This window comes from Grus americana, chromosome 1 (genome assembly GCF_028858705.1).
Source record: "Grus americana isolate bGruAme1 chromosome 1, bGruAme1.mat, whole genome shotgun sequence".
In the NCBI taxonomy this organism is placed as follows: domain Eukaryota; kingdom Metazoa; phylum Chordata; class Aves; order Gruiformes; family Gruidae; genus Grus; species Grus americana.
This window is the reverse complement of record NC_072852.1, coordinates 69,803,279-69,829,395: the sequence shown is the minus strand read 5'-3', so window position 1 is coordinate 69,829,395 and position 26,117 is coordinate 69,803,279. Positions and strand designations below refer to the sequence as shown.

General features: G+C 46.5%; 1 protein-coding gene across 3 annotated transcripts in view; it reads right to left on the bottom strand.

Annotated features, from left to right (window-relative positions):
- CACNA1C (calcium voltage-gated channel subunit alpha1 C) overlaps nt 1–26,117 on the bottom strand; it is a 490,567-nt gene that overhangs the window by 15,429 nt on the left and 449,021 nt on the right. For all 3 annotated transcript variants that reach the window (XM_054839051.1, XM_054839061.1, XM_054839042.1), the window contains 10 exons: nt 20,436–20,468; nt 17,273–17,401; nt 13,546–13,611; nt 10,284–10,375; nt 9,321–9,486; nt 8,330–8,457; nt 6,887–6,983; nt 4,542–4,644; nt 2,273–2,374; nt 715–842 (listed from right to left, as the gene is read on the bottom strand). In XM_054839051.1, the coding sequence (XP_054695026.1) occupies nt 715–842; nt 2,273–2,374; nt 4,542–4,644; nt 6,887–6,983; nt 8,330–8,457; nt 9,321–9,486; nt 10,284–10,375; nt 13,546–13,611; nt 17,273–17,401; nt 20,436–20,468 (1,044 nt within the window). The remainder of the gene's footprint in view (nt 1–714; nt 843–2,272; nt 2,375–4,541; nt 4,645–6,886; nt 6,984–8,329; nt 8,458–9,320; nt 9,487–10,283; nt 10,376–13,545; nt 13,612–17,272; nt 17,402–20,435; nt 20,469–26,117) is intronic.

Below are 26,117 nucleotides of genomic sequence, written 5' to 3'. Positions count from 1 at the left end.
AGTCCTCAAACCCCTCACTGACTGGAATCTATTCCAGGGAGTCCATCCAGGGAGGGAAGCTGTGGGTATGCCGAGACCTCAGTCTGTATCTGTGCCTATGTCACAGCACTTTTTAGCTTGCTCGAACTCCAGTCACCCTTTTTCCTTACTGTACACTCAAGGGACATAAATGGTGCTGCTTGTACAGTCAATGGGGCTTTGTCATTCTTTCACACAGCCTGGTAGTCCACCCAGTGAACATATAGCACAGTGGTGAACAGATCCCAGGTCTTAGAGCCTGATGCCCCGGCAGTTGGATGGCCTTGGAATCCAGGTATGCTTTTTGCTTTTTAACTGATTTTGCCTTCTGGCGACATGCTTTCCCTGACCCTGTTATAGTGACTCCCCTCAGAAAGGGCAGAATGCATGGGGTAATAAGCAAATGTCTGCTGGACACTTCAGACCAGTTCTCTAAAAAGAACCCAAATTTCAAATATTACCAGCAGATTGATAAACTGGGGGTATACCTCACTTGTGCCTTCCACCTCCAGACCTAAGGGATGCTGCCCGTGGCACATACTTGTTTATCCAAAAGGATTGCTGTGCTAATTCAAGGGGTCTACAAAGTCCTTTCCAGTGGGGATAGCCCATTGCAGCCCCCAGAATGGTTGAGAGGGAATTGGGGTCAAATGCCTCTACTATACCGCCCCCGTCCATCCTGTGCCCGCTTGTCACCTGCAAGGAGAGCGCGTTGCGCTGGGAGGGCTTGCCCACCAGTCCCTGTTCTTTACGTTTCTTGAACTTCCGGAAATATTCCTGAATCAGGAAAGTGGCATAGAACTTCCCGACGGTCACCTCGTCATCTGCAAAAGGGTATTAAAATAAATAATAAATGAAATAAGCAACTGATTTTAAACAGTTTATTTGCTAATGTGAGCCTTGCAATTCACAGCAGAAACACTAGGTACTGCAGTACATCTCTGCTTTTTATGGCATCAGGATGCAGGGCTGAAGGAAGGAATTGGTCCACAGCCAGAGCTTGCTGTAAATAGTCCGGAGGAGAGGTGCATGTCACATTTGGATAGACTGGCTCTGCTGGCAGAGAACCCCTATAGCTATGCACCTCTGGATGTACGTTGTTTATGGTGAAGTGCCTCTAACCATTGCAGTCTCTGGTATTGGTTTACCACATAGGATCTTGCTATAGCAGCAGCCTCCCAGTCTGGGTCAACACATGCTGCTGTCTTGTGATAGCCTGGGGTAATGCGTACTCAGAGTCTGGGGTCACCAACAGCATCTGACTGACCATCCATCCCAAACCTGACTGAGCCCTTCTCTGCATTGAAATTCTGTCTGGTTGTGCCTAGCATGGGTGTGAGTGAACCAAAATGATCACCTCTCCGCAGAAATGCAGTCATTGCTGTATTCTCACTCAATACAAACTATCAATGAGCCAAAATGTGCACTAAGTTTTTATCCAGGTAACTCTCCTCCCTTTTCCAAACCCACTGGAAATTTTATAAGGCATGGTCCGCTGACTTCAGAGCAGGCTGAGCAAGGTTCAGCATCTGGCTGCAACTGTTAGTTAACTAACTACCAAGTGCTGGTTTATGCTCTGAGGCCACCTGGAAGGTCAGTGGAGGCCACGCTGGATGCCCATGCACCTGGGGTCCCAAGAAGCCGAGCAAAGGAGCTGCCCAGAAGGCTGGTAATTACAGCCTACCAAGGACGCTGCCTAGAAACCCACAGCAATCTGTAACACCAGTTCAGATTGGCTAAGGAATGTTCCCAGGTACATGAGTCTTTGACAGGTATCATAGTAGAAAGCAGTTATGTGAGTAAAAAAAGAGTTATATGCCATAGTAAAGGTAGTTTTGCTAAATATGAAGGAGTTATGAGATGGGGCTGCATCGTTAACTCAAGTGTAAGGCCATATCTCTTATGTAGTCAGATAAAGTCCACATCATCCCCCCCTGCAGCTACTTAGCTCTGCCTGCTTCCTTTGCCCCCAGCAGGCACCAGGTAGTGTCCAGGGGAGCAAATGCCTATGATCAAACTGGGGCAAGATCTAGGAATAAAGGTTTCTAACTCCTATTTATACATCTTTTCTTCCTTTCCTGATTTCTCAGCAGTAAGAACATGATATTCATGTTAGTACAGGCAGAAACGGATCTCAGACTGATGAAATACAGGTAACAGCTTGTAGAAGAACGCTTGACCCCCACATTCCACCTGATGATCATGAAGGGAAAAAGACAGAGATTCAGAGACTGGGACAAGATCCTGCGCTCACCACCTGCGGGAGGCACCACCTGGTCCAGCAGCTTCATACTGGTACGCTTCCAGATTTTCTTAATTATTGCTCTCAGTTCTTCGTTGGCTTGCTCCAGGTTACCTGCAGGGTGAAAATCATCAGAGACAGGAATTAAGCAGGCCCTGCAGAGGAGCAATTTCATGTCTGGCATGGCAATCTTTGGAGGAAAATATCAGAGCTTTTTCAGTAGTGGAAAGTTTTGAGCAAAGAGATGCTCTGACCATTGCTAAAGCCCCCTCACAGCAAGAGGTCTTCTTCCTAAATATGCATAGTCATCTCACGGTAGGAAAGTGACTGTGTTACTGATTGATAGTCTGCAACAGCGAGAAACAACAGAACCATGGTGCTACTTCATCCTGAAAAGCAACAATCTCATCTAACACTTCAAATTTTGACTGAGATCCAGTGAAGGTTGAATATGATGAGAATAGAGGTCAGTTAAAGGGAAATTACAGCTTGGTGGTAAAGATGCATCTAGAAATCTGAAGACCTAGGCCTGCTTGCAGCACTTCCCAAGAATTACCTGTTGCAATCCCTGCCTCTCGGCAGATATCAAGTTCTTCACACAGTGCCAAGAGTCTGCCATGGAGAGTCTGCACAGTGCTCTGACAAGGCACTCCAGGCATGTGCAAGACTGTCACTATCCAAGTCAGAGGACTGTCCCAGGATATTCGTCTTTGTTCTCTGAAGAACAGCGGAGGCTATAACAAGCCTTTTATGTAACTGTCTGAACTTAGACATTACATGTTCCTCCAAAGGGCTCCGAGTTAAATGAGACATTAATCAAGCCACACTACCTTGAGAGTGAGTGAAGCAGAATCAGTTTATATCCTTTCCTTCTAGGTACCCATTTCCTCCCAAATGACTCACCTTCGATTTTATTTCTTGATTTATGTACATTCAAACCCCTTATAATTGAAGCTCTCTTCTCTCGCTGTGTGTGCTAAACCACTATCTTCTCCTCCTAAAAGTGCTGTTCCTGCATCTTATTGCTCCCCAGCATTAAGGCTCCTCAATGTGCTGCACAGGGTTCTGCATACCAGTAGCTCTCTTAATAAGATGCAGTGAAGATATGGACACTAAGTAACTTGCTGAGGATGAAACAGGACAGCATCAAAGGCAGAAATCTGACTCCGGAGGGCTAATTCCAAACTCCTTCCCTAACCACTTACAAGACCTTGCTAAGGCAAGAAAGAAAGAAAGCAGTTTGAGGATTTAGGTGGTTTCCTAGGAGCTCACTGGCAATGACTCCAAGAGTTTGAGGCTCAGACAGATAAGAAAATTTAGTCCTTTTTGGGTCTCTGTTTCATAAGACAGAGGATGTCCTATAGGGGTTGCAGTTGGCTTTTTCCTCAGGAGATCCTCTTTGGCTACAGTCAAATTCCATTTAGCAAAACATCCGAGGCCTTAATATAATTTTTAAATTTTACCACTTTTTTTTGGCTCAGCTGTCAGTATAATCCTGGCACAGTAACCTAGGGTTCTGCTGGTCTCTGCTTTCCCATGCCTGAAATGTAATGCAGTCACTCCTGAGGCAGAGGTGTTTAGCTGTGAATCACAGACCAACCTGCTCTTTTAGAGCATCTCATTAATACATGAAGCCAGGTTTTCACTCAGGACCAATATCTTTCATTGCAGCAGGCGACAGAATGCAACAAAGGGGACAAGCTGAGCCCAAAATCTTGCTGGTCTATGCAAAGCTATTAACAGTCCCTTTGCTTCTCATCTGTCTTTAGACTTACAACAGCACTGTCACTACAATGTGATGTTAACTCATGCAAATGGAAGCACAGGAGGAGTTTTAGTGAGATGAGACCCTTGAGTCCAAGTTCTTTTGCCTCCCTTGGATTGGAAGATCAGTGGCAACAGCAGTCAAAAAGAGGCCCAGCTCTGCAACCACCTTGCACAAGGTGAGCCTTCTTTGCGTTTCTTCCTTCCCCTGATTGCTGTTTGAGCAGACATTGATCTAAAACTTTTAACTTTGAGACCATTGTAAAGAATGCGATCAATAATCTGAGATGATATCATGGGAAGTACCAGCTTTCTACATAACTGGAAACACTGTTCTCTCCCTGGAAGATATTATTCCTCCAAACGCCTTTACACTGCTTTTTGTACCATGTGCTGCATATGAGCAACTGGGATAATTTTACACAAGATGTCCTTATTGTTGTATTCCAGCTCAGCACGCTTTGGTATGAACACCACTCAGCTACCTTTGTACCCTTGCAGTCAGCAAGCTTCTTACCTTCTGTCTTGATCCTCAGTGCTGTTCTGACCAATGCAAAGAGAGTGGCATTGAACATGACAGTCCCATCACTGTTCAGTGGCATATTCATGGAGACAAGGCGCTGTGGAGTAAGGAGAAAGAGAATAATCATACTGCTGACACACAGACTGAAGCATGCTCTTCCTTATGCCCTCATGACGCCCTCCAGACCTGCCACCCCTCTTATATGAGCATCCGTGGTCTGTGGATTTAGTTACACAATTGTAAAAGTACTTGTCATATCCACTGATGGTCCCAACCATGGTGTGTTTCCCCTGGGGTCTCTCTCCCATTGCTAGATACTCTGCTTTCTTCAATGTGGCTATCACTTTCTAACTTGCATTTTCCCCAGCAACCAGTGGGCATTTACCCACAGCGTATTAGACAGAGATTTGTTCCAGTCCCCAAACCATCTGGCTTTTAAATGACAGCTTTTTTTCTTATCAGGAGCAAACTGATTTCTTCATACCTCATGAGGCACTTGCAAACTGGCCTGCACTGAAGCCGTGCCTGGTGCAAATAAATATAAACAGAGAGTCAGAATCTTTCTTTTAGGTGACAGGCTTGAAGAAAGGGGATTAGCTGAACCTGAAAGCTGGCCTGCTTTATCCAACTATTCTCCCCTCTCCCTTTTAAAACAAGGCGGTTTCTGCCCTGCAGTAATTCTGTAAAGCCGTGTAGGACAGAGAGCGAGTGCTGAGTACTGTTGCAGCTGTAGGGTGAACTTCAGTGAGACCAGTGACAGATATCTGAGACAGAGGTAGCAGAGTCACCAGATCTTAGGTCCTTACTTCTGTCTCAGGAGGCAAGAGACATGAGGCACTTGGTTTGAACTCTTATGCGTTCAGGGATGGATTTTGTTCAAACTCTGCCTTCTGCCATGTTCATGCAACAGGCCTGGTTCAGCACTAAATTGGAGGAAAGGGTGTCATCCTCCATCACTACCACTGCAGTCATAGACTGGGAGGATCCAGACTGAGACAACAAACGATTGCTAGACAGCAGACTGAAAGGGATCAGCAGTAGGCCACAGAACTCATATATTTCTGTATACGTGCCCCAGGCTCTGTATTTTGCTCTGAGACTGATATAAAAAAAAATAAATACAAGCGTCATATACAAACTCTGGGACTTGTGAAGAGATGAACTTCAAGTGAAGGAAGCATAAAGTTTATAAATATGTCATTATTCACTACAGAGAGTCCTTTTTCAGAGCTGGAGTCTCACAACCAAAGAAATGAGTGAGACATTTTCACAGAACATCTGTCCTTGCCCTTCGTGTATTTTAATACCACGCTCACCTTGCTGTTTAGCATCTGTCAGTTATGTGAGCAAGAACAAGAAGTAACACTAGGTTTTTGGTGCACTGCTTAGTCCAAAGAAAATCTCAAGAGATATTTTTACTTGCCCTGTTATTTCTGTGTGTCCTAATCTATCTTGGGATGTGTGTTTGATACCACAAAGGTGTGTGGTTGATTCAGTGTTTGATATTCACAGAATCATAGAATGGTTTGGGTTGGAAGGGACCTTAAAGATCATCCAGTTCCAACCCCTCTGCCATGGGCAGGGACACCCTCCACTAGACCAGGTTGCCCAAAGCCCCATCCAACCTGGCCTTGAACACTTCCAGGGATGGGGTGTCCACAACCTCTCTGGGCAACCTGTTCCAGTGCCTCACCACCCTCACAGTGAAGAATTTCTTCCTAATAACTAATCTAAATCTACTCTCTTTTAGCTTAAGGCCATTACCCCTTGTGCTATCGCTACACTCTCTGATAAACAGTCCCTCTCCAGCTTTCTTGTAGCCCCCTCTAGGTACTGCAAGGCTGCTATAAGGTCTCCCCGGAGCCTTCTTTTCTCCAGGCTGAACGAGCCCAACTCTCTCAGCCTGTCTTCACGGGAGAGGTGCTCCAGCCCTCTGATCAGCTTCTTGGCCCTATTTGAGAGCTGTAGTTACCATGGATGCTCTCCTAGCCAGAGAGAGGGCCGGCGGTGCGCTGATGTCTCTGGCTAGAGGACAACCCACCTGCTGGTGACCCTCCAGCCCTCGGCTAGGTTGCTGCCGCCCGGAGGAGCCCGGGAGCGGCGGAGGACGGCCGGGGGCGGGGAGGTGGTGGGGGGGAGCCGGTTCAAACACGTGCTGTTGCCGGCTCCGCCGCGGCGGGGCAGCACAGGCCGCCGCCGGGACCAGAGCCAGCCCCCGCCCGGCGGGCAGCGAACCGGCAGGTGCCCGGGCTGTGCGGCAGGTTTGGCTAGAAAACGCCACCGCGGGCTATTAGCTGCTGTGTGACTCCCAGCCTTCCCCGAGCCGCAGCGTGCCTTACTTTGCAAGCCACCCGGTGAGGGCAGAGCTTCCCGAAGCCCAGGGGGGGCTGAATCCGCCGGAGCAGTGTCACCACGTCCAAGTGTTTGATCCGTCCCCTAAAAAAGAAAGCACAGTGAGAGTCGCATCCTTACCACCTGCTGATCCTCCCCTCTGTCTTAAGGCTATAGAAGGCACAGAGGTGCAGAGGGTCTCCTTTTTTTCCTGGCGCTTTACCTCCCATATAAATAGCCCCAAGCCACTGTCTTTTGATAATTGTTTATGCTTTGGGCTGTCACTGGAGCCAGCACGTAACAAAGCGCCAAACTCCCTCCGCAGCAGCAGTTGGGTTTCTTTTAAGTTCTGTAAATGGCATCTCAGAAGAACAGTTCTCTCATGGAGGGAGGAGAGCCAGAAGTGAGGCGTCAAGTATGGGACATGGATGGGGAAGAGGAAGAAAAGAACTTCCCATTTATAGATGGGAAGGAACAGGATGTCATCTGGACCGAACAGCTATCTTTTATATATATGGCTCCAGCCACTGCGTCTTGCCTTCAAACAAGCACAAATAGTAGCATCTGTTCTGTTGACAAACAGTACGTTTATTAGAATTCTGTGCTTATTCCCTATCCATATTGAAAGTCTCTCTGGCCAGTCACCATGGATGGGAAGAAGGGTTTCAATTTACTCTGATGAAGTGGCATGGCCTCACATGTTGCAGAACCTGAGCCCAAATTAATCTTGACACTATGTCTCCTAAAGAGATCTGCTTTTAGTTTACACCAAGATCTCTTTCCACAGTTTTCGCATTATGAAGGCGGCTTTGCAATTACAATTGTCAACTGTACTGTAATGCCACAGAGATCTAAATGCACTTTAAGCCTAAGCATGTGTCAAACAGAGCATATAATACTGAATGTCAGTTAAGCCCTTGTGTGAGTTGTTCTTGTGTAACTTTAAATCCCTGCAAGTCTGCTGATGTGAATAACCCTGCAGACAGTGTAACGCAGCCATGTGAAAGTGCAGGTTGTGATGGGCCTATATGACATATGACAAAACGGAGACTTGAGCAGCAGCTCTACTGTGAGTAGAAAGTCAAATAGAAGAGTCACAGCTCAATATCCCAAACACATGCAACAATAAACCAACCCTCTAACCTCCTTTGCTCAATCTCCTGCTGCCTCTCCCTAAACAGTCTTATCCCCCCCCCCAGCTGAAAGTGAAGCAATGTCCTGCCAGGTAACAGTGCAGCCTACATCCTAATATTTCTGTGTGTATCCCTGCACTGCTAGCTTATGGATTCACTAGCAATACCTTGTGGAGGTATCTATTTTAGGATTTTTGCAGGAAAAAAAAAAAGCATTCCTGCAGGAGGAACATGGCACTTACTGCACTGGGTCTAGAGAACAGGAAATAATGGACCTGTTCTCCTGAGGAGGTCTGATATCGAGGCTTAGTTACTTACTTGGCTTCGGGGTCATACTCTGCCCAGATCCTTTTAAACTCATCCAGGTGGTGTGGTCCTAAAATGGACCAGTCCCGTGTCAGGTAATCAAAGTTATCCATTATAACAGCTACAAAAAGATTGATGATCTGCAAACAAGGATAGAGATGACTTGATGGATGAGGCAGGTAACAGTAGATTTTACCGGGTTCTCCATTTACAGTCTGGATTTGGACTCATAAAACTAGGAAGCCATTGGGCTTGGGTTCTCTGTTCCCCCATGCCACCCCCCCAGTTTAAATGGGAAGATCCCAGAGGCAGGATATTCTCAGCTGGTCACATTTTTCACTTCCCTACTGAATGAATGAGGCCCAATTTTGCTGAATGCTTAGAGATGCTATGATGGCTTTTTATTTAGCTGTGTCTTTGCCCACCTGCGATTTATCCTCTATAGGCAGCAAGGCTGAGATAAAAGTCCTTTCTTCTGGCCCAAGACCAAAACTTTTAAAACGTTGCTGCTATTCGCTGGGAGAGTTTTGTGCACTGATGCCAGCTGCAGAGCCTGTGCTGTAGCTCTGAGCAATGCCGCATTGCCAACACGGAGCAGATGCAAGTGGGATATGTGTATTCTCACAGTCATTGCTGCTGGCAGGGGAGGAAAAACCTGCTCAGCAGCCAGAAGGAAGGTAGGAGGGAAGGTGGGAAGTGTGGCTGAGGCGTTGCTAGCCTCAGCACAGCCCACAACACACTAATTTGGTTTTCTTGTTGAGAGGGAGGGGGGAAGAACTGTGCACAAAGGATTTGGATTGGAAGCAGAGCATCCCCCAGAGCTGGAGGGAGGCAGGAATGGCAATGACAAAGGGGGTGTTGTCACTGAAAGGGTGCTGCTGGGAAAGACCTCATGGGGACACCGCCCCTTTGAGATCATTCCTTTGCTGCACAGTGCCGATATCTAGGGAGGCAGGGGTTCAGTCTGACAGAGGGCAGGTTTCAGTTGCTGGGGTGGACTCACCAGGAAGGCACAGAGCATGTAGAAGCTGATGAAATAGAAGACAGCGAAGCTGCTGCCACAGGAGTGATCGGCTTCGGTGGAGTTGGCTGGCTCCGACTCTGGGTCGCACTTCTTGTCTGGGAGACATGCCAGCATGATTTCCTGCCAGGCCTCACCAGTGGCACACCTGGGCATGGCAAAGGGCAAGGGAAGACAGCAGTGACCTTTGATGTGAGAGAGACTGGCACAACCTCTTCCTGTTCCCATGAGCATTAATGGAAATTTTGCCACTGAGGTCAATTAAGAGCAAGTTAGGCCAATGGCCAGGCTTTGACATACACTGGCATACCCTGCTCCTCTTTTTGGTTTTGTTGCCATCATCAGCATGTTGTTCCTGACTGGCTTTGCTTAGTCTGGGTATGTGGCTGTCATGCTCCAACCAGCCAGAGTCATCAAAATGTGCGTGACATGGCTATGGATTGCATGAAAAAAATCCTTGAAAATGAGGAGTGTGTTGAACTTATGCCAACTCCCCATCCCTTCAGCACCCCTCCCTGGCCCTGGCACACCTGGCCACAGCTGGAGCAGGATGAGCTAGGCATGGCCATGCCAAAGCATGAGTGGGAGTTCATGTCCCTTTCCCTGCTAAAATAAGCTGGAAGTGATACTGGCTTGATTTGAACAAAAGGATGAGTTTGTGATGCATGTCAACATTCGAGACCACTGAAAACTAGCTATCTCTTTTCTGACTAGGGGGACTTGCCTCCCTCCCCAGCACTGAGTGTTGGCCAGTGTCAGCGGGCAGGGTACAAGGCTTAAGGGACTGGTTGTTTCATCTGAGGTAACTCCTAGGCTCCCCTGCTAAGGGACAACATGGTTCTACTCACCTCATGAGCATGACACAGTAGAAGGAGGTAAGCTGTGGCCAAGAGCAGAGGAATCATGCTCCCAGACTGACACCATCCAGAGCTGTAAGATACCCACCTGAAAAGCAGCAGCACTGCCTGGGGGAAGGTCTGGAAGTTGTTGTTGCGGTTGATTTCTGTGGTATCATTCAGCGCAATTTTACCAAACACCTGGCAGAAAGCAGAAGTCTTTTCAGGTTAGCCCTGCAAAATCCCCAAACCTCTTGTCACCTGTAGCTCTTGGCCTCACCCTGACTCTGATATTTAACAGAATCTGCTCTTCTCTTAAAAAATAATTTCCACAGGTCTTTCATATTTGCTGTTGCTTCCCTTGCTTGTGCATTATTACCAGAAAAGCACTCATTTTGTATCACGAGGCATCTTTGTTAAAACAAGACATCCTTCCTTATTTCATACACCAGGAATACATGATTAATACACCTTATTTTAACAAGAACTTATATGGGAAGGGGTTCCAGCTGAAAGAAATCAGTAACACAGAAGAAAAGGCTCCTTCCTTCATTGCTTATCTGTCTTCACCAGGAAGAAATGATAGCAAAAGACCAACAGCTGCAAAGCCTTGAGCTTCCAACTCTGTGGGGTGCCTTGGATCTTCTCAAAACAATGTAAAGTACATTACATTGGATCTGGAGATTGTCCAAATGCTTGCCCTTCTGGTAGCCACGCTTGTCACCAGCGGGTGCTTCAGGTCCCCACCCAGAATGCAGCAGTGTGAAGATGATGACTAGATTTGCCCAGACAAGGATGGATTACAGCTTCCTTCCATACCCAACCAACCGTCGCTGCACCAACTAGTTCATCCAGCCACAGAGTGAAGCCTCAACCACCAGCAAACCTTTTTAGAGGCCTGCCCTCGGATGTGAAGTCCCCAGTGCAAGAGAGTTTCAGGTTTCTTTGACAAAGTCTTATATAGCTTTGGTACTTTCGAGCACCGGGACTGAGAGCTTAACAAACCTTGCCTGGCAGAAAGGCCTCTGCACAGCACAGTCAGTCAGGACTATTTATTCCCTATCGATAGCAACGTGACAGAGATCTCAAGGACTGAGAGCTGTAATCTCGTAGCCAAAATGAGCAGCAGGAACAGAGCAGCTCTGAGAGAACACAGAGCTTCTTTTCAAGCAAATGTCACCAATAATTAACATCCCAAGAGAAACGACGACGTGGAGAGAAGTACAGGGACAATGGCGGGGAGGCCATGCCAGACGGGAGGGAGGGTCTTTACATGGCAGGCTTTCTTCAGGGGTTCCTCATGGACATCTGGGCCTTCCCCAGCCCCAACCACCCCCCTGCCGTGGATAGCAGTGACAGCCCCAGCTGCACTGAGGAGGAGCAGGAGGACAGTTTAAATGCTCAGAGGCAGTTTGAGCTGAGGCAGCCTGTATTTTTCATTTCAGGCAAGCGTAGGCAAAGGAACTTCCCATGCTGAAAGTCTGATTTTCCTTTGAACCCTGCAGCTTCTCTCACACATGAGGCACTGGTGGCAGCTACTATGGATACTTTGCATTAGGCACCTATGAGGAGTTGTCGGTGGTGGTTCCTCTCTCATGGCCTTTCCAGTCTGTGCCTCCTGGGCCACGATATGAGTGGCTTCATCCATCAGCATCAATTTGGATTTTTCCACTTGAGCACATTAGGTAGCGAGGCTTGAATGTTGTTACGCTCCAAGTCAGGGCAGTAGCTGAGATAAAGTGGTAGGTCTCCTTTATGTGGGAAATTCTTATATTTTCATCAGAGCTGGTACATCTAGTCTTTCAAGGTAGCTGCTTAATGGAGTGAGGAAGAATTTTCCTTGTTACGTGTCCCTATATGTGAGGGAACTCTGTGTGTCAGCAGGTTCAAGAGGGCAGCACACAAAATGTCTGAGATGCCATTTGGACAAAAGGTGATAACAGGTCTGTGGGCTCTAAGCAAAGAGGGAAGATGAGAAAAGCTGGTCTTCTCACTGGAAGACAGGAGGGCAGGAAGCGATCTAGTAATCTAGATCAACGTGAAACAGAGATGTATGTTCTTCAGGCTGCTGAGATGATTTAAACAGAGGCTTGAACATAAGCCAAGGCTTAAATAGCCAACTTAGAACTGACAGAAAAGGGAACAGAATTACAGAATAAAATACCTAGCCTTGGCAGTGCCCTGATCATTGTAGACTCCATATGTATGGATGCTTGGAAACCATTTTTAATGCTTTGTGTAGCTATATAACACTAGTGTGATACTCTCAAGTGATTCTCTGTATAGCACAGGTAATCATGTAAGATCTTGGCCATTTGAGTGAGTTAGGTATTAAAGGCAAACCTGGCAAGTTTACAGTATCAGCCTAGTAGACTAAATGACAGCTGTAATTACTGGGGGCAATTGAGATAACCTGTGATAATTCAAGAAAAGATTTTTATTTTTCAAAGCGGGGCAGAGTAGATGGAGTCTGTGAAAAGATGTGATTATAATAACAGGAAACAAATTAAAACAAGGTCACAGAGGTCAGATGAATTTTGTTACAAATTCTGTCGGCATTAGGAAACCAAGAAGCCTCTGGAAGCAATTATGCCATGCCTTTCTATACTTTGGTCTCTGGTCCCAGATGGCTGACTTGTCTGAGATCTTTAACACCGAAGTGGAAAGTGAAGCTTAGTTTGAAAAGCAGCATGGCAAATGAGACTGTGCCTATATCACATGCTTTCTTCAATGGACTGTATGCAACATCAGTTCCTTGCACAGATGAATGCTCATGCCAGTTCCAAATTCATTCCACAAACTGAATAGGATATTGTATTGATGCAGCTTCCTGAAGAACTGGCACAAACACAGAGTATCGGTACGTTGGGTCTGATCCCATATTTACCTTCACGGGTATAAATCAAAAGCTGCCCTTTACAACTCAGTGGAAGTTACGTGACCGTGAAAGTGATGCAAGAGAAAAATTTGGTTTGTTCAATGTAGCATGGCCATAAGCCCACTGAAACAACTATTTTGAATCAACGAGCAAGGCAGGAAATCTCCTTTGCCGCCACTGCTGTGAGAGTGCGGAGGGCAGGCATGGTCCTTTTACGGTTTGTGTACAGCATTCTGCCGTTAAATGCATCAGTTTTTGTGTGTGGTTTTTTGGGGGTTTTTTGTTTGGTTTTTTTTTTTTTTTCCTGGAGTGTTGTGCTCCTGTTGGAAGTGCATAGGCTAGCTGCCTGTGGTTAGCTGGTATCTTACCTTATTGGGCGAAAACATTCTTGTAAGCCCCTACAACCACACATTGATCTAGTTACTTTGTAAGTCAGTTCCCAAAACTCTAACAGGAGAAGACAGACACGGTTCAGCTTTTTAGCATCACTTACCTGCATCCCGATAACGGCGTAGATGAAGAACAACATCACTATTAAAAGAGCCACATAGGGGAGAGCCTAGAAACGAAAAAAAAAAAAAAGAAAAAAAAAAAAAAGAGAGCACTGTGTCTCCATCAAGCCCGGCACCCTGGAGCCTGGTTCATGCTCCTGGCTTTGAGAAACTCGGCAGAGGCTGGCCCCAAACATGGAGTCTGTAATTTGGGCAGGTGGCCACTAGATGACTCTACAGGCCCACATTTGCTTGCCCTCCCCACCACCACGCTGGTGCCACCCAGCTCAGGCAGGCTCTGACTGCTCCCACTCGTGATGGTGTAGCTCTGCTGCCTTCAAGTCAGTCCTGCTCTTGACGGACTGAGGAAAGTGAGGGCAAAACCAGTGTCTACAGCTGCTTACCAAGAGGAGAAAACTCTCCTAACCAATACTATTGTGGCACTAACGGCAACGTGAGTTTTTCTGGATCCGGTCTGGTGAAATAAAAAACATACCAGCTGCCAAGATCCAAATTCAAGGTTTCTGCTACAATGGCTGGTACCATCCTAAGTGCCTAAAGCAGCATCAGCTTTGTTGCCTTTTCAGTGTTAGGTGTCTGTGATGGTGTCTGCAATGCACTAAGTGTCTGTGATCAGCTGCTGAAGAGGAAATGCAGAGCCCTGATACGCAGAGCTGCCTTGTAAAGAAGAGGCCAGTGCATCAGCAAAGTGTTGAGTGCTATCGGTTTCGTCCGCCACTAGCAGGAATCAAGGGCACAGCTTGGGACCTCACAGGCTCAGGCTTTTGAGGAGGAATTTTCTACCCTCTTGCTTTTAAAATATATAGTGCTCAGACCAGAGATTTCCAGACCTTACTTCAGAGGCAATGGGCAGACACATTCATCCTGAAAATATGAGTATAGTCCCTGGTCTGGATTTTGAACACCCTGTTTCACAGAGTATAAAAAGCATACAACATTATTATTATTTTTTAATATAAGGTTATTTAGACACTTTAAGTTTATGCCTAAATTCAACAGGGCTAAATCTTATAGGAAGAATTGAGGTAAAATTTTCATTGACCATATGGAGATTTGACTAAGATCTGCGGAAATCATCTCAAAGAGATCTGAATATTAAAATGGCAAAACTTCCAGCCTTCAAACAATGCCTGTAGTCATCTTGAGGTTCAGGAGCAGGTTCCTCTGTGTTTTATGGGGTCAGACAAATCTATATGGTTACCCTACAATGTCAGTGGAGATACACCAGCTCAGAATTGGGCTCCAAACATTTTGTAACGATCTAGTTGGGACTTGATACAAAACCTAAGAAGAGCTCCTGGGATATTGTCCAGACAGGGCCTGAGGTGCATAACCTTACCAGTTCTTCTGTCTTTCAAATGGGGATGGGAAAAGAGTCTTCTCTCTTGACCGTCTGGCCCTCCACTTTCTTTCCATGTTCTTCTGCTCAGCCCACTCCTCTCCACTGATGCACCTTCCTACTCATCTCTGCTTCTTATTGCCCACAGCTCCTTCAGCTCCCCACCTCCCATATTCCACTCTTCTGGCTCTGTCCTCCTCTGTCTCCATCCTTCCCTGGCTTTACCACTTTGTCCTTGCAATTCCCACGGCCTTGCCTTGCCCTCAGCACCCCTCTCACTTCCTACTCCTCCCACTCGCCAGCCTGGGCTCTGTTGCTCTCTCTGCAGGCGGAAACCCCGCTGAGCATTTTCCCACCACACACTCCTCCAACGGGTGCCCCAACTCGTACGCAAGCACCGTGCGCCATGCACAGGGCACACAGTAGTTACAATGGGATCTGAACTCCAGCACAAGTTCGTTGCTTATTAGGCTGTCCTGTGTGAGCGGGGACACTTCCTGGAAACATGTGGGGACGCAGAGAAGAGCCCTTGCCAGACGAAGTCTGCAGGGATCCCAGATTTTGGCAGTGGGAGTGGCTGAGTTAAGAGCTCTGCATCATGGCTATTCTTAGCTGCCAAGGGAGCCTCCCAGTAGTTGCAAGAGGAGGAGCTCTGAGCAGAGAATACCATGTTACAAATAGCTAAAGGCTTTCAAGGGAAAAGGCAGTTGGTTGCAGTGCTGTTTTCCCTCCCCTGCTGTGGAAGATACGTCCCTTGGTACTTTCTCCCATCACCCTACAACCCTGCCTAAAAGTGACTCTCCAATCAAAGAGGTCTGAAGGTCACTGGAGGGAAGTACCAGGCACTCCCTTTCCCATCCATCTGATCCTTTCCAGCTAAGAGCCGTGGCAAGCTGAGCTCAGGATGAGAGCGAGTTATTACTAAAGAGGCTGGAGGGGCACAGGGGCAAGGGGAGGAGAAGCAGGAACTGGAAAGTGTGACTCTGTCCCCTGCATCAGGGATGGCTAAGCTGTGCCAAGGGAATGTCATTCCTATGCATACAGACAAAATGGTTCCCACTGGAGCCACTCAAATAACAACCTGGAAGTTAGCAACTGTGTAAGCAATGGAAAAAGTCGCTTGTGGTACAGATGTGTCAGAAAACTGCTGTGCAATATCAGATCCTCTGGCAGTCAAGGAGTGTGCAAAATGAGAGTCCTTTGCTTGAGCCTGGTGGTCTGGCTACTGAGACCACCTGAGAGGTGCAGTGGAAAAGGTCCAGATTGATCCCTGGTGTACACATGTGCTACTTCTGCTGACAGAGACAGAAGTCGTGGTGCTCCACAGCACTGCAGGCTTCGGTCCCAGCTTGTGTTGTAGCTGGTGAGGTTTAAGTTTTAAAGTGTGGATCAGTCAATACAAATGCTATCGACCATTTAAAGCATCAGTCTGAGAGATACGTGGGTGGTGTTTCAAGACTTGTGTGTTGCACGAGTTACTCTTTCATGCTTTTGTCCAGTGGTGTGTCCTGCATCTTTTCTCATGATTAGATCACCATTTGTATTCCTGTGCTGTCTTTCCCCGACACTTCCTCCAGACCTGCCCCAGCTAACATCCAGGTTGTGCAGGCCCAGTAAATCCAGGTCAGGCACTTGTAAAGTGCAGGAATACGCTATGCTTCATCTCTACCATTTTTCTATATGTGCCTAGGTTAGGGGCTGGTTTGGAAGCAGTTTTTCCAGCAAATAGTTATCTCTTGGTGTTTGTTTTTCCCCAGAGGTGACGATTCTTATCCAGTCTGGTCTCTTTTGCCTTCCTTTATCTACTCTGGTACTCTACCTACCACTGAAATGCAACCTGTTTCCAAGGCAAAAGCAGCAGCAATTTAATAACTTGGCATCGTTACCAAGGCCAAAGGTGTGGGGCCAAAAAGGTGAAATTCTTCCTGGATGAAAGCACGGGGACCACACACCTCTAATACTGACTGGAAATTCTCAAAAAAAGGCTTAAAAGAAACTTGAGACCCAGGCCTTCCCCATAGCTGTGTATTTCGCTTAAAGCAACAGATATAAAATACAGCTAAAACAGAAACAAAAAAAAGAGATCAAAGGGTTACAGACAGGCGGTAATTGAGTTGAACTGAACTATCAAGGCTGTTCAGGAAGGTCTCAAGCAATTACTCATACTTTAAAGATAAAACTCATACCCAGGCAGTCATCCCCTGCGAGCCCCATTTCCTTTTGACTCTCACCAGTGCCATGTGTCACTGGTGTGCACAGCTCTGACCAGCAGCCTTTGGGCTCAGGCACTTGGGTGAAACCCCTCCCCGAGAGGCCACCAAGGAGAAAAAAAAGTATCAAGTCTTATTTAGAGATAAGTGAAGGAATACCTGGAAGGACTTGATGAAGGTCCAAAGCAGCGTCCGGATGCCCTCCCCTCGGCTCAGGAGCTTCACGAGACGCATCACGCGGAAGAGTCGGAAGAAGGTGATTGAGATGCGAGAGTTTTCCTCTGCGTTCTGGAAGCCATTGGCACAGAGGCAGGAGTTACAACAGCACGGGAGGAACAGGGGCCCTGGGCCACAGAGGACGCTACGCCGAGAGCTCACTGCACTGTTCCTTGTCCTGGTACCCCTCCCTGGGCTTGCACTGTCCTGGGCACCCCAGGGATGGGCTGAGGCTGGTCACGCCTGCCCTCTCCCCCATGGTGGTGAGGCTACTCTATGGGGGCCCTTGAGGCCATCAGCCTCTTCCTTCAGGTTGCCTGGACTTTTGGGGATTAGGGACCTGTTATGCTATAAACCCCTCCATTAAATCTCCTCCTCACATTGGAAAGATGCAATTCTCCTTTGACATTGTACTGGAGGAGAAAGAAACTCTCTCTTTTGACCTGTCTCGGATGTTTTACCCCAGCAAGCGCCTTAGCCACCAGTTCTGGTAAATCTGGTGTCGGGCATCAGCCAGGTGCCTCTTGCTCTGCTGGAAAACAGCAGGAGGTCCCAGGTTTGCTTTGGGGTGTGAAACCCCATGGGGGCATGTCGGGCGCTGTCCCTGCCCAGCCGCTGGTGTCACTGGCACCGCTGGCAGCCTCGCTGTCCCTGTGCGGCCGTGGCCGTGCTTCTGGGGGGCTGGGCCGTGGTCGCTCGCTCCCGCTGCTCTGTGTTCAGGCCTTTCGCATTTCTCATGACCCCTTTGTATTTCCCACAGTCTGCGCACTGACTTTTGTTTTTTTAAAAACATTTTATTTTGGCTTCACTGCTACTGTTCAAGCGTGCAGTATTTTAAAATAGTCTTTCTTCTGGCCTGCTTTTTTCTCACAGCATCTGCTTTGTCCCTAAGCATTTTCCCCTGAGCCTGTAACCAGCTCTGACGTTCCTCAGCCTTCACACGTGTGAAGGCATCATCCATCGGAGTGCTGCCGTGGCGGCAGGCTCACCTGGGCCTCGGTGGAGGACCCGCGGGCTAGCTCAAGGGGAGGCGAGGCACAGAAAATGCCGCGTTTCCTGGTTCATTAACCCCCTAAAATACCGTGCGAAGCCTGTGGAGCTGGTGGTTTCCACTAGCAGCACTGTGGGAATGTGACCTCCTGTCACAGGGGGAGATAACACTGTCACCCTGCCACTTGACCTGCCGTGGAGCACAGAAGTGCACAGAAACCCCCTCTCTGTCCCCACCCAGGCTGCAAAGACCGCAGTTTGAGTCTAAATGCCACCGGAAGAGCAACATTTAGGAGGAAGAAACAGTGCAGATCACCCCCGCTGTTAACTACTCACCACTGTGTAAACCAAGAGAGAACAGACCCTTTGGATTTCCTGTCACCAGGCAGCAAAAACAGCAGCTGCTTCCCTGTCTGCTCCTGATAAAACCCAAGGCACAGGAACCGCCTGGACGTACTTTTCTGGGATTAAACACCCAGATGAGGATATGTACGTATGTGCTGTGCGTGTTCATCTTTCCAACCCAGGATGAGCAGATTGGTGCTCAGCTCTACCGGCCCCCAGCTGGGTCCGTGCCCCAGGTCCTGCTGTGCAGCCGTGGGGGCACACAGGGACCGTAGCTGCTGTGTGTGTGAACCCCGCTCACACAGAAAGCGCAGCGCTGTGTGCAATAGTTCAGGATTGCACCCCAGCTGCAGCTTGTCTATCTCTGGTGAATCACCGGTGGATATTTTGGGTAGCTTCCTCCAGTCTGCAGCAACGGCTGACACTTAGTGCCCGTGCAGTAACTGGGTGAAAAAGATTAGAACAGGCTGTGTCAAGGAAAAGCCCGAGTGCTTCCAACATCTCACATCATTCTCATTTTCTGACTTGGACAACAGGCTAGGGCATTCAGTGAATCAGAGGGAATTGCTCTGAGGTGAAGGAGGGAATGTGGGCTCCAAAAAATCAAAAAATCATAGTGTTCAATAGTGTCAGCACTACAGTCCCAGAGGGCTACCTATAAGGTCACACATCTCTCCCAATCCTACAGAAGCCCTATGGCCTCCCTTCCACTTTCTCCAAGAAGCTAAACTCCAATACCACCTCAAAGAGAGTTGAGGTTGAAATTTAAAAGTTGTATGGACAGCAATACTGCTGTGGTTGTGACCAAAAAAAAAACCAAACCAAAAAGTGTTTTCTTATTCTACCTGCTGCTGCTCTTGTCAGCTTAGCCCTTTGGATGGCAGCAAGTTGGGACATGGGTCTGGACAGAGGTTTTCGCATTCCTTTGTTGTTCCTTGCTGAGAGGAGGCAGCTGCTGTAGGCAGAAAATTATCCCTGTCCTCCTAGGGTCCTGGACTAGGCAAAGTCTAAGCAGTGGATAAAATAGAATAAATTCCTCCCTGACACAAATCTGCAACTTACTGGCATCAGACCACTTAGTCAAAAACACTCAGTGATACCTCAGGAGATTATGGTAATTTTAAGACTAGGTGGCTACAGATTAGCTGGTGCTTGAGTAGCCTTGCTTGCTTTCTCCTGGCTTGCACCCAGCTTTTTGAAGGTGTATCCTTGCCAGAGGAGGGAGGGTCTGCAAAGTGGCAATCAAGAGACTGGAGTTACTGCAACTCTGTTGGGGTAGCGTGAGAACTGCCTTGTACACCAAGGCAGCAGAGTTTGTGCGCACCATTGCACGACTTACTCTGTTTTGTGCAAAGTACAAACTTGAATGTTATGGTGAATCACCTCATTGAAGAGGAACTTCCTTTCTAGTCTGGAGGCCTGGACATGAATTCACACTGCAAACTCATTCAGTGTCACATTGATAGTGACAGTTTGTTGCTAACAAGGAATCTTACCAGGTCTGGTTCTCTCTTGGTGATTCATTAGAAGGCAGAACGACAGTTAACTTGACCAAAGGAAAGCTCAGGATGCACAAGAAATACACATGTGCAGCATATTCACAGCTTATGTGAACACCAGACTCACACCAATACACGACATGGCAGCTTCATGCACAAATAACTAGGCTGGGCTTGGAGAGAGAACTCGTGATCACGGGGAAGAGAATAAAGGAGTGTGTTAGAAAGAGTGTCACAGAAGCTGGGAGGGTGGTCTGTATTTTTGGTCTTACCATAGAGGAAGAGCATTGGGTATGTTCAGCTGGCTTTAAAGAAAGGCAGACAGAAATAAGCTGTAATAAGTCTCCAATCAAGAGCCCTAGTAAACTAGGTCTTGGCTAACACAGGAGCAACAAAATGGCAGAAGAGGGCAAAAGGGAGTTTGAAAGAAATGCACAAGAGGCTGAGCTTATTCCCTAGGATGCCCAGGATCAAAGCTGGCCATGGCAGAAATAGGTACAACTCCCATTGAATTTGATGTAAGCTGTATCCACAATCAGCACGTGTGAATAGCACTCAGTATCTCCTGAGTGCTAGGCATCCTGGCATCCAGGCAGTGGAGGTACTGATATTGTTAAAATGTTTCTTGTATCACTACTATCACGTTCAATACAGGGGCTGATTTAGCTCCCCAAATCAGATCCAGGCCATGTCTGCACAGGGACCAGCCAGCTTCGAGTGCATCAGTCTGATTTGTAAACCCATAATATCTCAGTGCTAAAGCAACACTTTCTATTTATATATCCCCATTCCTTTACACATAGTTCTGGGTGACAATGTTGTTGTTACTGAGACAATGGGTTGGGACAGTCTAATGAGCTCTTGGCAACCCTACAACACCCACCGCCAGCTGTGGAAAGTGGGTTGGTAAAGCTGGTCAGCTTGCTGTACCTTCACCCACCTCACAGAAAAGCTCCAGGGACCCAATGGATGTGTCCTTGGAGGCCAAGCTGAGCTGACTTGAGCCCTGGTCATACCTGGAAGAGTGTAGTTGCTGCAAACATTCTGCCTGACATTCCTTGATTAACTTCTGGGGCCATTTCCAATACTGAGAACAATTCTAAAAAACACCCAAGACTGCAAATACCCTTAGGTGTAAGAAGCAGAATTGAAAATTAAATAAAACCAGCTTTATCAGGAGTCCTTCAGTTCAATAGTAACAGTCCTTCAGGCCTAACCTCTACCATATGCCCCATATGCCAAACCTGTCTGTCATTACTTCCTGTGACTACATTAGCAAAGCTGAAACTGATTATTTCTTCTTCTTCCGACAGCAGAATTCACCTCTAGTGCCATGGAGGACTCCTGCAGTGTGCTCCTGCTCTCCAAGGACACTGCAGTACCAAACTGGCATTGTATTACCTAAATAAAAACTGTACTTTAGATGCACAGCCTATTTGGAGATATAGGCAAATGAGAACAATTAAAAGCCCAAGGTTTATAATAGTCTTTTGGGTAAACTCATTGGTTCGGTAGTGCCAGCTTTCATTGCTTTTATCCTCCTCTCCCACACGTTTGCTCTTGTGTTTTCTTTTCAGATCACATACAAGCAAAAGTTGTCTTGAATACCAAATAAATGAGCTGTGCCCATAGAGATATTTCTTACAGACTCGGCATAGATTTTGATTTTGTGTTGCTGGGCAAACGTCTCCTTTCCAGCAAAGAGTTTCTCGGTCTCATTCCCCTTCTTCTTTATAGTTTTGCAAATCATGTTTTCTAACAACAGGACCCTTATTCTGCTAGTTGCTGCATTCCTGGTAGAAGGCACAAAGCCCCTTCAAACTAATTGAAGGGAGCACAAAAATTTTCAGCACCTTTCAGGATTCTCTATACTTCCTGGCTGACACCATCTGTGACTGACTGGCTGAAGAAGCCTTGTAAGTTACCGTGGAATATTATACCTTAATTGTCATTTTGATATTGTTAATATTTCATCAGAAAGTGTACAAAATAGTAATGTAACAGAGTAAAAAAATCTGTATGGAAGGATTTGACTACATAAGGCACTGTTGATACAGGATGCTCAACTCAGAGGAGTTGGTATCACGTTGAAAAACTAGAAACCAAAGGTTCTGACTATCTTTGGTGCTGCTAAGAAAGTGGAGGTTGACTTACTCCTCTCTTATTCCAGCTAACTGGCCTGTGTCTTAAGATGGGTTCAAATATGTAGCAAATTATATCACTACCTACAGTAAAGGCTCAGAAGCAGCACAGGAAAGTTTCTGTTATTGCTGGCAGGTGGTATTTGTACAAACTGTAGCACTGTGGGCTGAGGTTCCTGACATGCTTGTGCATACAGTATTTTGTGCATGAGTATATGAGCGGGAATTCAACTCCCAGCTGCAGGTTGCTGCATACGTTTTCCGATATCCACAAATGTTTCAGAGAGGAGCCAAATCCTACCATTTTCCACCGGTGCCAAAAAGTCACCGTATGGACCTGAGCACAGATATCTGAGAGCCCATTACTGGGACTTTCAAGCATGGCCATTCCTAACAATAAAGCCAAGAAAGCTATTGCTAGATTTTCTGAGAATCTTCAACCTTGCAAGTGATGTGGATATGCCAATTTTAGGACAAGGACAGGCACCCAGCACCTGAGAACATAGTAGTCACATCAGTTCACAGGGATGGAGGCACAGTGATAGGTACGTGGAATTAAAGCCAGTGTCTAATGGCCATCCGAAATGGACAGGATTTCATTTCCACAAATCTCAGAACAATGTACAAAAGCAAATCCTCATCTCTCTAATGTCTTGGAAGGAGGTTTGGGAGAAGCTACACCACTTAAGAGAAGAAGCTTTGGCTGTACTCTGTTTCACTTGCAGTCATCTCTTGCCCTGCATGTGGTCTAACCTGCAAAACAACTACAAGTATTCTACCCTGCTCTTGTCATTTGAGGCATGAGTAGTACGCACATAACTGAATGAGAAAAGGGCAACAACAGTAACAGCAAGATCAGTCAAGACGGTGCTCTGCACAATTTCCATCCCAGAGAAAAGGGACCTGAAGTATAAATCACAAACAAGTCCAGGGTATACTCAGAGCAATGTAAAAAGGAACCTGCAGACTAAGAGTGGGAAGAAGAGTACCTGAGGCAGCATGTGTCTGTGTAAAGCCACTCAATGGGGATGAATGCAATGAAACTGCTTGGGCCGTTTCTTTTCCTTTTTTTCCCCTCTTGATGTCAACATATTAAAAAAAGGGAATAGAGATGCTAAGGAGCAGAAGAGGTCAAGAAACAGAAAAGCAGGTTCCAGAAACCAAAGTAAAGATTCAGTAGGATAAAGACTGAGTGATCCCTGAAGCACGTCTGAAAAGCTCCTCAGAATATTGTTGCCTGCATAGATCTCATTTTAACTATGTTCAACGTGTACCAGAGCACCAATATTTTAAACAGATACATTGCTCCAGCTGCTGCTAAACTGTGCGCGTCCTTAAAGCCCCTAGAGGCACAAAAGCGAAAGGCACAGTTTACGCCCATCGTGAATTCAGGATCCCAGGTAAGGAGGTCTGTGGGAAAGATGACAGGTTTATTCAATGGGGAGATACTTAAAATCTCAGACCACAGCACTGAATAAGGTAACTGATAGTACTGTGCTTCTGCTAATCATGCTCCACCTGGGTAGGTGGGATTGAGGCTTACTGGCATCTATTTGCAAAGTACATACCACCTTCAGAAGGGTACAGGGAGCATCAGAGTCTCCTGAACCTCCATACTGACTCACATACCAAACTTGGTGTCTGATCTTGCTGTCAAGTCAAGGCAATAGTTTTTAACAGGTTGTGTTTATGGGTTTCCAAATCCTGATTGTAACATGAATGCTTTGGAAACTAGGAAAGGATAAAATTTACACTCCAGGAGAACCAGTTTCAATGTTTCAAGGGCAATATGTAACAGTCAATATCATACAATGTTTATGCTGTAATGTAATACATTCTGAAATTCTGAGAGGGGATGAGTTGGCTTTTCAGAGCTGTAAAGACAGGAGCAAAAATATGAACAAAAAGACTAAAGACTTTGTACCATCATGGTAGTATCAAAGCCCCTTGAAATATCCATGGCTTAGAATATTGTCTGGATAGATAAAGATTTAGAAGAAAACAATAAGGTGTGTTAATAGATAGACTCAAATGAAAGTTTCAGTAGAAAAATCTTGAGAAGAGATATCAATCCCACCTCATCCCTGTGGAACACTGGAGATGGAGGACCATGTTGAAAGGTTTGAGTTCCCTGGGGTTTTTGGCTGGTTTGCTGATAACTATGGCTATCCAGAGAAGCAGCACCTAGAAATGCCTGAAGGGGAGCTTCATTAGGTTTGCACAAAATATATTTAATTAATATATCCAAGGAGGCTCCTTGACTGCAGGATAAGTATGTTTCAGTAGCTGTAGAAGCCTGACTGCCACTGAGATGACAGTACAGGCAGGTAGCATTCCCATTACCAGCACTGTTGATGGTAGTAATTTTTTTCCACCACAGGACACACTGAAGATGATGAGTTCAGCTCCTTCAGAGGATCCAGTCTTTGCTAGGACTTTTCTTGGTGTTTGAGGAGTAAAACTTTCTTGCTGATCTTTTTTTTTTTACTTTCTATCAAGACTTCTTCTATTTGTAAGGAAGAATCTCGCTTTGCAAGACAGAATCCAACCTTCATATTGTGGACAACTTTAGCCTGGCTTGATCTGGGGAACATTTAATCAACCGAATACACAGTGTTATTGTTGCTTTAGTAGTCAGAGTTGCCTCAGTCAACGCAGTGGTACAATGGCAGCCTTCTAATTTTGCCTGGTAGCCCTAAGTTTGAAGAGATGAGAGGAAATCTGTGTTTGAGACTTTGGCACCATGATATGACAGAGTATCTTCATATTTCTCAAGAAGACAAATGGTCAGATGCTTACGTTGCCTTTTGTGACAAGCAATCTATAATGGCATTTCTCCACAGAGGAAAATATGGCTTGTGGATGAAGCTCTGAGGAGACCACTCGCAGTAGTTGGTTGCTGGGGATGGATGTCTGCTAAGATGTTTTCCTGATTGCTGTTGACATTTGGAGTATGAAAAGTTACCCACGGAGACGCCATATCTGTTGGAAACTTGTCCATTGGTCTGTTAGCCTTCTCCCATGAGGAAGGGGGCGATAGATGCTTGCTTCTTGCTTTTTCCTGCTCATTGCGGGAAGGATGCCTCTGAGAATCTGCACTGTAGAGTTCACCTGAGGAGGCTGCAGTGCTGTGTCACTCCTTTGCAGATCCAGGATATCGGTCTTTTCCACCTCAAGTTCTTTGTACCTAGAGGTCCTCCAAGAGTCCTGCCTACTTCAGCCATACGGCATCCGTGACCTTCTTGGACACAAAATGAAGGGCGGAAAGAGACATTCTGGGGAAATGAACTCATTGTACAAACATAGATAAGATTTTGAAGGGAATTAAAAGCAGTTTCATTAAGGGATACCTGATGAGCAACAGTGATTTGATTTTGTTGCTACAGGGAATAAGAAAGAACTGAAGGGCTGTTTCAGCTGCTCGGCCACTTTCATCTTGGCTGGCTGTAAAGGGCACAAACAGGGCAACTGCAAACCAACAGCACACTGTTCTGGAGATTTTTCTTCCACACATGTGGGTCACACACAAGTTGAGATGGGATCTGCAAGGACATGAGCTTCAAGAAGAACAAGAACTTGCCAGGGTATAGGAGAAAAAGAGATTTAGAATTTATCAGTGCTATGGAGACATGATAAAAGAAAAGCCACTAGACTTTTCCTGGTGTTTGTAGTGTCAAAAGTCTGAAGTGACCTCAGGAGGCTGAGTAACACAAGTCTTTGTGGAGAGCTGGAAAAAGTCAGGGTTTCAAAGCAACCTGGCTGCTGGCAGGTAATAGCCTGCCATTACACTGGGGAGTTACCACAACCCCCTCC